The sequence below is a fragment of the Schistocerca americana genome, chromosome 6 (genome assembly GCF_021461395.2).
Source record: "Schistocerca americana isolate TAMUIC-IGC-003095 chromosome 6, iqSchAmer2.1, whole genome shotgun sequence".
NCBI lineage: Eukaryota > Metazoa > Arthropoda > Insecta > Orthoptera > Acrididae > Schistocerca > Schistocerca americana.
In genome coordinates this window covers 429,681,213-429,698,075 of record NC_060124.1, presented here as the reverse complement: position 1 = coordinate 429,698,075, position 16,863 = coordinate 429,681,213, and the positions used below count along the sequence as shown (strand labels likewise).

Here is a 16,863-nt window from a genome sequence, read left to right as displayed (position 1 = left end):
TTCTATGAAAATCTGACTGCCAAGACTGTTAGGGATGTTTGTCAATATGGCCAACTCTACTTTCTGAATTTTTCCCTACCTGTCAGAAGAGATGGTTGCTAATAAGAACTTTTATGAATTGTGAGTCACATTTTGCCATGTATTCTTTCATGTTTGCTGCTATCTCATTTAAATTCTGTCTGCCTAATAAACTACAAAACTAGAGTGAGACAACAGCAAATGCGGAAGAATAGATATACCACGTCATGTTTATATTCTTATTATTCTTACGCATAATAGGGATACAGTCAGAAATGAAGCACAGTAATTGACTAGATTTTTAAATCTAAGATGACTCTAATTTCTGTGCAGAGTGTAATGTACTAAAGAGGCGTCTGCAAAGATTTTCAAATGGAGAAAAATTTTCGCTAAACTCTCGTTCAGAACATCTTCTATCATACGCAGTCTATTATTTGGTTCTTGTTGATCATTATCAAAGAAAGCAACAGTGTTAAGTAACAACAAATAGCAGTCTCTTGCCATCGTTTTGCTAATGAGGTGATTCCACTTAAGAAAAAAGATTAAAAAAAAAAAGCGGCGGTAGCACACACAAAAGCAACCCATGCCGCGAGCGACGACAGGCCGTAAACACTCATTATCAGAATGCCGTAATCAATGCATGACACAGTACAGTAACGCATCTTCAGCTTAGAGTGTCGTCAACACCTATAACAAAGAGAACGGCACTTATCAAATCAAAGGAAAATAAGCAATCAATTCAAACCAGACGAAGCACGTGAAAAAGGAAGGGTACGAGTATAAATACGGACGGAGACCTGACACATAGCAATGGCTACCTGGGAAAGCTTAACTGCTAAGCTTACGACTCGAACCAAACTACTGTAGCTGTATCGTCATTCATTCGACCTAAATTGTGTCTCATATTACAATGGACCAACTTTGTTTCGATTTGGAGGTGCGGCCTAAAACTTTTCTCTCCCCTTGAATTTCCAGTCTCAAATTTCAGGTGTGGCTTAGATTCGAGTGCAGCTTAAATTCGAGTAAATACGGTATGTTGCAGAGAGTGCTCCCATCTGTGTAATTCAGAGAAGCTTCTGTTGGTGGGATGAATCCAGATGACACAGTCTGTGAAGAAGTTGGTAAAATGAAACTGATCATATTGGGTGGCTTGCTCATCAACTGGGTGGTACTGAGGTCTTTTGGTCACTGTTTGGCAGTGGTCAGGGTCATTCATGCAGACAGACAGCTTGTTATTAGTCATGTCCATGTAGAATGCAGTGCAGTGTTGTTACTAAGTTTGAAGATCAAATGCTAGATTTACTGGTAACCCTGCCTTTCATGGGGTAGGAGATACCTGTGACAGAACTAGGGTAGGTGATAATGGTGAGATGTATGGGACATGTCCTTGCATCTAGGTCTGATGCTATGCCACACACCCTCCCTCTTCCCATTACTACCTACTCCAGTCCTGTCACTGGCAGGTGGTAGTAAGAAGATGTATGGAACGTGTCTTGCATCTAGGTTTGTAGCAGGGATATGCTGTCGCATACATCCTACATCCTCCCTCCACAACCTATTCTAGTTCTGTCACAGGCGTTTCCTACCCCATGAAAGGCAGGGCCTCCTGTGAAAGCAGCAATGTGGTCTACAAACTTAGCTGCAACCACTGTGCAGCATTTGACTACTAACAAGCTGTCAACTACATAGGCAGCTACCGACGGACTGTGGCCAAGAAGCTGCCTGACGACCCAGTTGCTGAACATGCCACCCAAGGTGATGTGCTTCACTGTAATGGCTACTTCACTGACTGAACTACACATGTGGGTACTCTCACTGTAACATATCCTTCGTTCCCATAACCCCCCTGTCATCAACCTGCACTGGGCTCTCTCCTTCATCTGCCTATCTACATGTACATCTCTACGTCTATGTCTGAACTCTGCAAACCATTGTAAGTGCATGAGAGAGCCCACATCTCATTGTACCAGTTATTAGGGCTCTTCCCATTCCATCCACACATGGAGCACAGGAAGAATATTTGTTTGAATGCCTTTGTGTGTAATTATTCTAATTTTGTCCTCATGATCCCTATGTGAGCGACGCATAGGGGGTTGTAGTATATTCATAGAGTTGTTATTTAAAGCTGGTTCTTGAAGCTTTGTTAGTAAACTTTCTAGGGTTAGTTTACATCTATTTTCAAGAGTCCGCCAGTGTAGTTTGAGCAGTATTCTAGAATTGGTCACACCAGTGATTTGTAAGCAATCTCCTTTGTAGACTGATTGCACTTGCCCAGTATTCTACCAACAAACCAAGATCTACCCACATGTCTTACCCACAACTAAGCCTGTGTGATCATACCATTTCATATCTACAAAGTGTTACACTCAGGTATTTGTATGAGTTGGCCAATTCCAACTGTGACTCATTGATATTATAGTCATAGGATACTATGTTTTTTTTGTTTTGTGAAGTGCACAATGTTACATTTCTGAACATTTAAAGCAAGGTGCCAAACAAAAATTCGGAGTTACTGTTAATATTGTCCATGAAGTCTAATATACAATATGAACACCAAGGGTCCCAACACACTTTCCTGGGGCACACCTGAAGTTACTTCTACGTCTGATGATGACTCTCCATATACAAGATCTGTTCAAAAAATTCCAGAACTTTTTTTTACCTCATCTATCATTGCAAATCTTTATCCATTCAGTGGTGTTTCCAACTTTGGAAATAATAAAAAAAAAAAAAAAAAAAAAGAAAAGAAAAGAAAAGAAAAGTCTGCAGGGCCAGGTCTGGAGAGTACGGAGGATGAGTCAGCACTGTGATTTCGTTTTTTGTGTAGCAGTCATGCACCAACAGGGATGAATGTGTGGGTGCACTATTGCGATGCAAGAGCCATGATTTGTCTCACCTCGTTACAGGCCATTTCCTTCTCACATTGTTTTAAAGATGTTGCAACACATCCTGATAGTACCATTGACTAATAGTTTGTCCCTGTGGCACGAATTCATTGTGGACTAATCATTCAAAGGCAAAGAAAACTATCAGCATGACCTGATGAACTTTTTTGAATCTTGGAGAAGTTTTCCCGACCCATTGTGAAGATTGAACCTTGTTCTCAACATCATAACTGTAGGCCCATGTCTCATCACCAGCTATGATTATTTTAAGGAACATCTCATTCTTATTTGCAAGATCCAAAAGCTCTTTGCGGATTGCAAGGTGAAGGTCTCTTTGCTCTTGAGGCATGAACCATAGGACAAACTTGATGGCAACACAGTGCATTCCAAGAGGCTGCTTAAAGATTTCATGATATGATCCAATTGAAATGTTACATTCTTCTGCAGTCTGTCAGACAATCAGTCTTCGATTGGCATGCACAATTTTATTGATGTTCCTGACATGAGCGAGGGTGGTAGACATCAAAGGGTGTCCTGAACGAGGGTCACCTTGAACTTCCTCCTGGCCATTTTTAAATTGTGTGAACCATTTATAACACCAAGTATGGCTTAAGCACTCATCACTGTTGGCTTTCTGCACCATTTGGTGAGTCTCTCTAAAGGTTTTCTTGAGTTTCACACAAAATTTAATGCAGATGCATTGCTCCTCTAACTCCGCCATCTCGAAATTTGCAAACAGTGTGACACAATATTCTACTCAATACAGTGCTGTACAATAACTAACAGACTTGTAAGTATGAAACTGTCAGCAGTTATACATTAAACACAGGCATGTGCAGGGATGCCAGCCGCATTTCGCTCCAACACACCATTGGTGCAAACCTATGAATGTTGCAGAATTTTTTGAACAGACCTCATAAGATAACATGATGCATCCTCCCTGCCAAAAAGTCCTCAATCCAGACACAAATTTCACTCAACCCATTTGGCCATGCTTTTGAAAATAAATGTAGATTGGTACCAAGTCGAATGCTTTTCAGAAATCAAGAAATACTGCATCTACTCGACAGTCCCAAACCAAAGCTTCCAGTTTTAACAATTTCAGCTGTTTGTTATCATCACCCTTTTCAGTGGTACAAGGGCTAAATTGAGGCAGTTCTCCTGGGTTTTCCTTTGTAAAGGAACATTTGAAAACAAGAGTTAAGCATTTCAGCTTTTGCTTTGCTTCCCTCAGTTTCAGTTCTTGTCTCATTTGTTAATGACTGGACAGTAAGTGTGTCACTAATAGCCTTTACATGTGACCAAAATTTCTTTTGGTTTTGTGGAAGAACATTTGGCAGTATTCTGCTACAGTAGTGTCATGGCCACTGATGTGACATCCTCAAAGAGGTCAGGTCTACTTGTTGCCGTTAGATCCAATATATTTCCGTCATGAGTGGGGTTCCAAACTATCTGTTCGAGATAGTTTTCAATTAAGGCATTTAATAATGTTTCACAGGATGTCTTATCATGTTCACCACTAAGAGAACTGTAATTTTCCCAGCTGATAGTTGGTTGATTAAAGTCTCCACTGATTATTACAGTATGGTTGGGGAACTAAGGTGCAGTGTCTGGTGGGGGCAATAGGATAATCCAATTATGATTTTATGCCCACCATTGATACTGAATCTTGCCCAAACAGTCTCACATGCAACTTCAGTTTTCATCTCAGTGATTTTGAGTTTCTTGTAGACTGTGACAAATACATATACTTCCGATATGCACTTAAATTTTCTCCAAAAATATTACTGCTCTCCCCTTTGCTGCTCACACTACAATCCTACACTTGCCTTATCCTACTGCAACCATGTTCCTACACACTCCCACTAGCAGCACTAGCATCTTCTCCCACTGCTATCCTACACCCTCCCTTCCACACTCCTCTTATGTACCCACACTACCTACCTCAGCAAGATTGTTGCCCACCACAGACCCACAGACACAGCTGCAATCAGATCTTAGTGCCCAGGGATGACAGTGGTTTTGCAAGCATGAGTTGTGCTTATATGAATTTGTGTTTTCTACTTCTAATGAAGGATGTAGCCCAAAAGCTGAAAATTTCTAGCTCCTTTTTTTTTTTTAGCTTGTCCACAACAATCACAATGCCTTCTCTGTATGGTGAGTAACAAGCTGTCCATTCGATATCACTGTTATTCCATATTGGACTGTCAATTGTTTCATTGCCACTGGCATTTCCACCTGTAATTTCTCTCAAGAGTTACTTGTGAATAGCATCACAGGGGTGATTGTTGATGAAATATGATAAACTGACTCAGTGGGGATGAAATCAGTGAAGATCCAGAGACATGAAATAGTGCAAGTTACCACCATTGAGAAATGCTAAACCCCAGGCATTGTCCTATACACTTATGGTCAAGTCGAATGTTTGTGAAAAGCAGGAATCTGACTTCAAGTCCTGATCAACACAAATTGTAATTCTCACAATACAGTCATTATTTTTTATATTACTGTGCCTTAAACTGACTTTGAATACAATAGATTCCTATGAAAGTGTAGGAAATTAAACACACTACAGATGTAAGACATTGTGCATATAATGTATAAGCCTCAAAGAACATTAGCCTAATGAAAGCAATAACTGAAAAAAAAAGTTTAAAGAGAACTTGAAAATGAAAATAAAGCTATACGTACTCCACTAATTTTTAAGAAGTTGAAAAGTTTGAGAAACTTTGGCTATGCATCCATGACGATTTTGTAAGCTCACAAATGCAAGCTGATCTCTATAGGTAGTAGTAATTTATAACCAACCAACAGTTACATTTGAGTCACACATCACACAACTATTTGACATATCTCTTCATGATTTTTTGTTGTAATTTTTCAAAATGTGACACTTTTTGCTGTCTCTCTCTTTCTGATCAGTTACCAGTACTATTGTGATAAGTTGACAGATCCCTTATCATCACTGCTCTGGCACTAAAGATCTCATTTATTGCACTCAAGCAAGCATATCATCATCAGCAACAACAGTGCTTCATTAAATTCTTAATACTCTCATTTTCATCTGCTTAACTTCTTTGCTTCAGTTGTATCCTTATCTGAGACGTGTATGTGTGTATGAAAAAGGAACAGGAGTTATAATTTATAACTCTTTCTTCCTCTTCTTCTTATCCTTATATTTTGTAGAAGCAGTTGGAGACTCCAAGAACTTGAAATATGATCCTGTTGTTCTTATCCTTGAATTGGTTCAGTAATAACTTTATTTTTCATTATAGTTAATGTGTGTATTTTAGTAGCTTTTCAGTTCTGTTATTGTTTTCAATGAACAGTATTGTTTTGATTTTGTTATGTACATTAAATGTTACAAAGCAGTATTCAGCAGAGTTGTACTAGCTGCTAAAAATGGCAAATAATACATTCACCCTCCAACACAGAAACAAGCCAAAAACAGTATCGTCAGTTGTTCTGTCGGAGTTAGGAGCAAAAGTGAAAAGATGAGAGATTCTGAAAACTAGATTTGAAAATGATATTATAGTAAGCCCTATTCAGAAGTCCAATTGTTTGAATGAATTATTCTTAAATATAGTCCGCCTACATAGCATAGTAGTCTGCCTCCATAGCATAGCGGTAGTGTTACTGCCTACCACACAGGAGGCCCGGGTTTGATTCTTGGCAGGGGACAGCGTGTTGTGTGTCCTTCATCATCATTGACTCGCAAGTCACCGACATGGTGCCAACTAAAAAGGACTTGCAATACGGTGGCCAAACTCCCCTGAGTGGGGCCTCCGACCAACAATGCCATATGATCATTTCCATTTTTTTCTTAAATATAGTAAACCCAGACAAGGGTGCCCATACTGGGGGGTGGGGGTGGGGGGGGGGGCGTGAGGGAATGGGAAAAAAATAGGTAGTCAGATCTTTTTCTTTCAAGAAAATGATTTAAAGGTTGTTATTACTCAGGTTAACAGGATGGGAACTGGAACTTTTTTATGGCTGCTTACAAGTCTCCATTTCTCTTCCAAAACATTAAAATACTCCATAACCCCACCTAGGTCTAGCTCACCCCTCCCCCTTACAAACTATCATAAGGGTGCCCTTGAGCACAGATGTAGATGTGGCAGCTTAGCAAGACAAGAAAATTTCATAAGCTTGGAAAACAACAAGAATACATATTTTAACAAGTTGTAAAACTCACCCAAAGAGATTTGAAAAATGAAATATTGTCTTTAATAAACAGAAACTGATCTTGGTAGGATGAGACACCTGTATCTGTAACCAAGAGTGTGTATGATGTCATTTCACTTCCAGTGTCAATTATTGTAAAATTAGTCTTTTGAGCAGGGATTTTGCCAGATAAATTGAAATATGCAAAGGTAAAACAATTCTTCAAAAAGTGATTGATGGAAGATATGGGGAAATGCTGGTCTATCTCTGTTATGTTGGTGTTCTCTAAAGTGTTTGAACATATTGTAGCAGAACAATTTCATAAACTTCTTTCTATAAATGACACAAGTTTGAAAAACGAGATTGGATTCTAACAACAAAAAATACTGTAAGTGCCCTCAGTGAGTTTACTCAAAATGTATGCTACTCGTTATATAAGGGCAGAGTGCTCACTGGAATATTGTGTGTTCTTGACAAAGCATTAAATTCAGTGAATCACTCCTTACTTCTGCACAAATTACAGGTAGATGGAATCAAGAGACACTGCTCTACAGTGTTCAATTCTTACTTAACATATAGGAAACAAAAAGTAATTCTCATTTCAGATTCAAGCAATTACTAGTTTGAAATTCAAGCAATTACTCCTCAAAGTGGGAAGCTGTTTATCAAAAAGTTTCACAAGGTTTGAAAGCAGGTCCCTACCTGTTCCTTTCCCAAACAAATGACCTACCATTTGCTATTGATGTTCATTCAGTTTTATTTGCTGACAATACATCAGTTATAATTGAGAAAAAAGTGCCTGGAAGACTCCCAGAAAGTGTTAAAAATACTTCAGGAAAATTTGAATCTCAGTTACATTAAAATGGACTAAAACTAAGCACAACTACACCAAAATGATGCAATCTGAAATTAAATCAGTGGAATAGAGTGAAATAAAAATAACAAAAAATTATCAGGATATCACAAAAGCAAACCATGTAAAGTTCTTAGACCTAAATCCTGATAAAAATTTAAATTGAATGGTAAATGTGCACTGCTTAGCAAACAAACTGAATAGCTTAGCATTTGCAATTCATATTTTGTCAGGTGCCACAAATTTAGGCACCAGAAAGATAGTATATCAGTGCTGTTTTGAGTCAGTTATTAGTTACAGCATAATCTTGTGGGGAAATTCAGAAAATATCTCAAGGCTCCTAGTATAACAAAAGAAAATAATTAGAAATGTGTGTGTTGCCAAATGATGGAAATATTGTCAATCACTGTTTGAAACTTTAAAAATATTATCCGTTTTCACTTTTACATGTATGAGGTGTTGATTTCTGTATGCAAGAGCCGACATACATTTGACACTTATGATTCCCACACATCTGCAGCACTAACCACACAGATTATTTTAAACTTCCAACACCCCATTTCAAACACTACGCCCAAACACGAGAGTATTTGGTGTTAAAAATTTTCAATTTAATAAGAGACAGTGATATATTTTACATGGAGCTTGGTTTATTGAAAAGATTCCTCTTTACTTTTCTGATGGAAAAGTCCTATTATTTTCTGTTATTTTGCTGATGATTTCACTGAGGAGAGTTTCACAGACTGAATAAGTATATATATATATATATATATATATATATATATATATATATATATATATATATATATATATATATATATATATGGTTATAATAGAGGGAAACATTCCACGTAGGAAATATATATCTAAAAACAAAGATGATGTGACTTAGAAAGTGAGACTAAGAGAAAATAAAGAGAAAATAAGACGACAGGAAAGATTTCGAGATGCAACAGCGACAATAACAAACGTAATTGTTGGGTTCAAATTAATGATATGGTTATAATAGAGGGAAACATTCCACGTAGGAAATATATATCTAAAAAAAAAGATGATGTGACTTAGAAAGTGAGACTAAGAGAAAATAAAGAGAAAATAAGACGACAGGAAAGATTTCGAGATGCAACAGCGACAATAACAAACGTAATTGTTGGGTTCAAATTAATGATATGGTTATAATAGAGGGAAACATTCCACGTAGGAAATATATATCTAAAAACAAAGATGATGTGACTTAGAAAGTGAGACTAAGAGAAAATAAAGAGAAAATAAGACGACAGGAAAGATTTCGAGATGCAACAGCGACAATAACAAACGTAATTGTTGGGTTCAAATTAATGATATGGTTATAATAGAGGGAAACATTCCACGTAGGAAATATATATCTAAAAACAAAGATGATGTGACTTAGAAAGTGAGACTAAGAGAAAATAAAGAGAAAATAAGACGACAGGAAAGATTTCGAGATGCAACAGCGACAATAACAAACGTAATTGTTGGGTTCAAATTAATGATATGGTTATAATAGAGGGAAACATTCCACGTAGGAAATATATATCTAAAAACAAAGATGATGTGACTTAGAAAGTGAGACTAAGAGAAAATAAAGAGAAAATAAGACGACAGGAAAGATTTCGAGATGCAACAGCGACAATAACAAACGTAATTGTTGGGTTCAAATTAATGATATGGTTATAATAGAGGGAAACATTCCACGTAGGAAATAAATATCTAAAAACAAAGATGATGTGACTTAGAAAGTGAGACTAAGAGAAAATAAAGAGAAAATAAGACGACAGGAAAGATTTCGAGATGCAACAGCGACAATAACAAACGTAATTGTTGGGTTCAAATTAATGATATGGTTATAATAGAGGGAAACATTCCACGTAGGAAATATATATCTAAAAACAAAGATGATGTGACTTAGAAAGTGAGACTAAGAGAAAATAAAGAGAAAATAAGACGACAGGAAAGATTTCGAGATGCAACAGCGACAATAACAAACGTAATTGTTGGGTTCAAATTAATGATATGGTTATAATAGAGGGAAACATTCCACGTAGGAAATATATATCTAAAAACAAAGATGATGTGACTTAGAAAGTGAGACTAAGAGAAAATAAAGAGAAAATAAGACGACAGGAAAGATTTCGAGATGCAACAGCGACAATAACAAACGTAATTGTTGGGTTCAAATTAATGATATGGTTATAATAGAGGGAAACATTCCACGTAGGAAATATATATCTAAAAACAAAGATGATGTGACTTAGAAAGTGAGACTAAGAGAAAATAAAGAGAAAATAAGACGACAGGAAAGATTTCGAGATGCAACAGCGACAATAACAAACGTAATTGTTGGGTTCAAATTAATGATATGGTTATAATAGAGGGAAACATTCCACGTAGGAAATATATATCTAAAAACAAAGATGATGTGACTTAGAAAGTGAGACTAAGAGAAAATAAAGAGAAAATAAGACGACAGGAAAGATTTCGAGATGCAACAGCGACAATAACAAACGTAATTGTTGGGTTCAAATTAATGATATGGTTATAATAGAGGGAAACATTCCACGTAGGAAATATATATCTAAAAACAAAGATGATGTGACTTAGAAAGTGAGACTAAGAGAAAATAAAGAGAAAATAAGACGACAGGAAAGATTTCGAGATGCAACAGCGACAATAACAAACGTAATTGTTGGGTTCAAATTAATGATATGGTTATAATAGAGGGAAACATTCCACGTAGGAAATATATATCTAAAAACAAAGATGATGTGACTTAGAAAGTGAGACTAAGAGAAAATAAAGAGAAAATAAGACGACAGGAAAGATTTCGAGATGCAACAGCGACAATAACAAACGTAATTGTTGGGTTCAAATTAATGATATGGTTATAATAGAGGGAAACATTCCACGTAGGAAATATATATCTAAAAACAAAGATGATGTGACTTAGAAAGTGAGACTAAGAGAAAATAAAGAGAAAATAAGACGACAGGAAAGATTTCGAGATGCAACAGCGACAATAACAAACGTAATTGTTGGGTTCAAATTAATGATATGGTTATAATAGAGGGAAACATTCCACGTAGGAAATATATATCTAAAAACAAAGATGATGTGACTTAGAAAGTGAGACTAAGAGAAAATAAAGAGAAAATAAGACGACAGGAAAGATTTCGAGATGCAACAGCGACAATAACAAACGTAATTGTTGGGTTCAAATTAATGATATGGTTATAATAGAGGGAAACATTCCACGTAGGAAATATATATCTAAAAACAAAGATGATGTGACTTAGAAAGTGAGACTAAGAGAAAATAAAGAGAAAATAAGACGACAGGAAAGATTTCGAGATGCAACAGCGACAATAACAAACGTAATTGTTGGGTTCAAATTAATGATATGGTTATAATAGAGGGAAACATTCCACGTAGGAAATATATATCTAAAAACAAAGATGATGTGACTTAGAAAGTGAGACTAAGAGAAAATAAAGAGAAAATAAGACGACAGGAAAGATTTCGAGATGCAACAGCGACAATAACAAACGTAATTGTTGGGTTCAAATTAATGATATGGTTATAATAGAGGGAAACATTCCACGTAGGAAATATATATCTAAAAACAAAGATGATGTGACTTAGAAAGTGAGACTAAGAGAAAATAAAGAGAAAATAAGACGACAGGAAAGATTTCGAGATGCAACAGCGACAATAACAAACGTAATTGTTGGGTTCAAATTAATGATATGGTTATAATAGAGGGAAACATTCCACGTAGGAAATATATATCTAAAAACAAAGATGATGTGACTTAGAAAGTGAGACTAAGAGAAAATAAAGAGAAAATAAGACGACAGGAAAGATTTCGAGATGCAACAGCGACAATAACAAACGTAATTGTTGGGTTCAAATTAATGATATGGTTATAATAGAGGGAAACATTCCACGTAGGAAATATATATCTAAAAACAAAGATGATGTGACTTAGAAAGTGAGACTAAGAGAAAATAAAGAGAAAATAAGACGACAGGAAAGATTTCGAGATGCAACAGCGACAATAACAAACGTAATTGTTGGGTTCAAATTAATGATATGGTTATAATAGAGGGAAACATTCCACGTAGGAAATATATATCTAAAAACAAAGATGATGTGACTTAGAAAGTGAGACTAAGAGAAAATAAAGAGAAAATAAGACGACAGGAAAGATTTCGAGATGCAACAGCGACAATAACAAACGTAATTGTATATATATATATATTTTTTTTTTGTATTGAAAACTATAATAAGTATTTGTGTAGCTGTATCTCAGAGAGTATACAAAATAATGAAAACTTTTGTATTTCTCCTAAAATATTCTTACTGTAAAACTTGACATGTCTCCTATACATCACATTAAATGATTTGAAAATTGTATGTAATGAGACGAATAAATCACATTTCACACTTCTTTTGCAGTGTAAGTGTGACTTCTGCTGGGTGTGTCTGGAGAACTGGAAGAAACACAGTTCAGCAACAGGTGGCTATTTTCGTTGCAATCGTTTTGAAGCAGTGCACAAGGCTGATGAGCGGCAGGGGGCTCTTATCACTGAGGTAAGAACAAAAGTGTGAAAAGTGTTTTATGTCCAGACACTGGAAGTTGTTTCGTAGAACTGATGCTAGATAAAAAATAAATAAATAAACTGTCTAATAACTGCAGTATTACATGTTTTCTTTAATTACTATGAAAGTGAAAGGTGACCAAAATAGAAGATTATTTCAAGTGAATCTACACTCAAAGGAAGGTATGCAATGGTCATTAATGAGAGAGACATTTGTGGCTCAACAGATTAGGCAAGGAAATAAATCGACACCTCAGGCCAAAATAGAAGCAAAAGAACAATGTTGTTATTGTGGTCTTCAGTCTGAAGACTGGTTTGATGCAGCTCTCAATGCTACTTTATCCTGTGCAAACTTCTTTATCTCCAAGTAACTACTGCAATGTACATCCTTCTGAATCTGCTTACTGTGTTCATCTCGTCGCTTCCATTTATTTACACCTTCCCCCCCCCCCCCCACCCCCCCACCCCACCCCCATTCCCCCCCTTGCTACCCTCCAGTACAAAATTGGTGATCCGTTGATGTGTTGTACCATCCAATCCATTCTTGTTGTCAGGTTGTACCACAAATTTTCTTCTCCCAATTCTGTTCAGTACATCCTCATTAATCACATGATCTACCCATCTAATCTTCAGCATTCTTCTGTAGCACCACATTTCAAAAGCTTGTATTCTCTTCTTGTCTAAACTGTTTATTGTCCATGTTTCACTTCCATGCATGGCTACACTTCATACAAATACTCTCAGGAAAGACTTCCTGACACTTAAATCTACATGTGATGTTAACAAATCTCTCTTCTTTGGAAATGCCTTTCTTGCGGTTGCCGGTCTACATTTTGTATCCTCTCTACTTTGACCATCATCAGTTATTTTACTGCCCTAATAGCAGAAATCATCTATTACTTTAAGTGTCTCAGTTCCTAATCTGATTCCCTCAGCATCACCTGATTTAATTCAACTTCACTCCATTATGCTCATTTTGCTTTTGTTGATGTTCATCTTATGTCCTCCTTTCAAGACACTGTCCATTTCATTCAACAGCTTTTCCAAGCCCTTAGCTGTCTCTGATAGAATTATTTTGTACAGTCTCATCAGCAAACCTCAAAGTTTTTATTTTGTCCCTGGATTTTAATTCCTACTCCAAATTTTTCTTTTGTTTCCTTTACTACTTGCTCAACATACAGATTGAATAACATCAGGAATAACCCTTTCACTCCCTTCTCAACTACTGCTGTCCTTTTATGCCCATCAACTCTTATAACTGCCGTCTGGTTTCTGTACAAATTGTAAATAGCCTTTTGCTCCCTGTATTTTACCACTGTAACCTTTAGAACTTGAAAGAGAGTATTCCAGTCAACATTGTCAAAGCTTTCCCTAAGTCTACAAATGCTGTGAATGTAGGCTTGCCTTTCCTTAACCTACCTGTTATGAGAAGTCATAGGGTCAGTATTGCTTCGTGTGTTCTTATCTTTCTCCTGAATCCAAACTGATCTTCCCTTAGGTCAGCTTCTACCATTTTATCTTTTCTTCTGTAAAGAATTCATGTTAGTACTTTGCTACCATGACTTATCAAAGTGATAGTTCAGTAATTTTCACATCTGTCAACCCCTGCTTCCTTTGGAATTGGAATTATTATATTCTTCTTGAAATCTTAGGGTATTTCACCTGCCTGAGACATCTTGCCCATCAGATGGAAGAGTTTTGTCATGGCTGGCTCTCCCAAGGCTGTCAGTAGTTCTGATGGAACGTTGTCTACTTCCAGGGCCTTGGTTCGACTTAGGTCTTTCAGTGCACTGTCAAACTCTTCACACAGTATCATATATCCCATCTCTTCTTCATCTATGTCCTCTTCCATTTCCATGATATTGTGCTCAAGTACATTTCCCTTGCACAGAATGTCTATATACTCCTTCCAGCTTTCTGCTTTTCCTTCTTTACTTTGGCTATGTTTTCCTTCTGAGCTCTTGATATTCACACAGGTGGTTCTCTTTTCTCAACAGGTCTCTTTATTTTTCCTGTAGGTGGCATCTGTCTTTCCCCTAGTGATATATGCTTCTAAATCCTTACATTTGTCCTTGAGCCATTCCTACGTAGCCATTTTGCAATTCCTGTGAATCTTATTTCGTAGCCATTTTTATTCCCTGAAAATTGACTTCAAAAGTTGTGGTCATAATTTCATTTTTTCATAGCAAACAGTCGTAATAATTGTTTTTGACTTTTATTCTATAATTCTGCCAAGATAACAGACTTGTCAGGAAATTAGGTTATTATGATTCAGTATGCATATTGCAGTTATGAACTTCTTGGTAGATTAAAAGTATGTGACAGATCAGGATTCAAACTTGGAACCTTGCCTTTTGTGGGTAATGTTCTTACCAGCTGATGTAGCCAGCCATGACTGATAAGCTGCTGTTACAACTTCTGTTCTATCAGTACATCTCTCCCACTTTCTAACTTTACAGAAGTCCTCCTGCATACCTTGTGGGACTACAAGCACACCTACAACAAAGGTTGCCACAGCATAAAGACTGATTCCATACTGAATATTGCCCTTTGAAACAGACTGTGTTCTATTTAGATACTTCCTACCAAATTAGAATGCTATATTGGACAGGAACTTGAACTCACATCTTTTGTGGGTAGTTCAGTAATGAAGAACATTGTCGACTGCAGGTCCTAGACCCAATCCAGTGCATAGATTTAATTTGGTAGGAAATTTCAAAACTGTATGCACTCCATTACAGAGTTAAAGAATAAATGTGGTTAATATAATTGTATTTTCTGTGGTACAGTCACAAATATTGACTGTACTTAAATCATTTCAAAGGATGATAAGTTCTAGAGAATCCATGTCTTGGATATTAAACCTCGTGGCAGTTCTCCCCAAAGCAGATAAAGATCATTTGCTGCATTGTTGAGACACTGTTTTCTTTGTTGGTGGTGATACAGATATTTAACTGTAAATTCATGTGGTCATTCTATGTATGGGTTATTTGGTGGCACATTGGATAGGTTCTGTCCACAAATCCCTATTCAGTCCTATTTTTCTGTGACATGTTGTCATGTTTATACTGGCAGTGATTAGTGTGTGTGAAGAATACAAGGTAGCCTAGTGCTTTAAAGTCAATTGTTAAAATGTAGGTTCTCACTACAAATGCCAATGTTGTTGTTGTTGTTGTTGTTGTTGTTGTTGTTGTGGTTGTCATTCTGAAAAATGGTTTGATGCATCTCACAAAAGTAGTCTATCCTGTGCAACTTTCTTCATCTCTGAATCACTGCTGCAACATACATTCTTTTCATCTGGTTGCTCTATTCATATTGAGGACTTCCTCTACAAGTTTTACACACCTCACACTTCCTTCCATCACCAAATTTACTATTCTTTGACTTCAGGATGTATCCTATCAACCAATCTCTTGTTTCAAAGTTGTGCCATAACCATATCATTAACTATTCAATCCTCCCATCCAATATTGAGCATTCATCTTTAGCACCACATTTCAAAATCTTCCATTTTGTTTTTGCCTAAACTATTTAGCATCCATGTTTCTCATCAGTATGTGACTAGACTTCAGACAAATACATTCAGAAAATTTCCTAACACTTAATTTTGTATTATGTGTTAACAAACTCAGAAATGCTTTTATTGCTACTGCCAGACTGCATTTTATATCCTCTCTACCTCAACCATCATCAATCACTTTACTGCTCAGATAGCAAAACTCATGTACTACTTTTAGTGTTTTGTATCCTAATCTAATTTCTTCATCATCACTTGCTTTAATTCAACTACATTCCACTGCCCAGGTTTTACTCTTATTTGTGTTCATCAAAACTCTAACCATCATACTTTTCAAGATTCTATCCATTCCACTCAACTACTCTTTCACGTCCTATGTCATCTCTTACTGCACTGCAAAGTCATCGGCAAACCTCAAAGTTTTTATTTCTCCTCCCTGAATGTTAATTTCCTATTTCTTCTCAGTTGTCTTTACTGCTTGCTCAGTGGAAAGATTAAGTAACATTGATGATAGGGTACACTGTCTCACTCCCTTCCAAACTATTGATTCCTTCCCGTTTCTTTGACTCTTACAATTGCAGTCTGCTTTCAGTTCTAGTATAGCCTTTCACTCTATGTATTTCTTTCCTGTTACCTCCAAAATTTCGAACAGTGCCTTCCAGTCAACAATGTTAAAAGCTTTCTCTAAAAACTACAAATGCTAGAAATGTAGGTTTACTTTTCTCCAACTTGTCTTCTAACATAAATTGTTGGGTAAGTACTGCTTCACACGTTCCTACATTTCTTCGGAACAGTAACTGATCTTCT

The 16,863-nt window shown here is 36.5% G+C and overlaps 1 protein-coding gene across 3 annotated transcripts in view; it reads left to right on the top strand.

Moving 5' to 3' along the window:
• The window catches only part of LOC124619745 (ankyrin repeat and IBR domain-containing protein 1-like), a 527,110-nt gene that overhangs the window by 340,673 nt on the left and 169,574 nt on the right, over positions 1-16,863 (top strand). For all 3 annotated transcript variants that reach the window (XM_047146322.1, XM_047146321.1, XM_047146323.1), the window contains one exon: positions 12,397-12,531. In XM_047146322.1, coding sequence (XP_047002278.1) covers positions 12,397-12,531 — 135 coding nt within the window. The remainder of the gene's footprint in view (positions 1-12,396; positions 12,532-16,863) is intronic.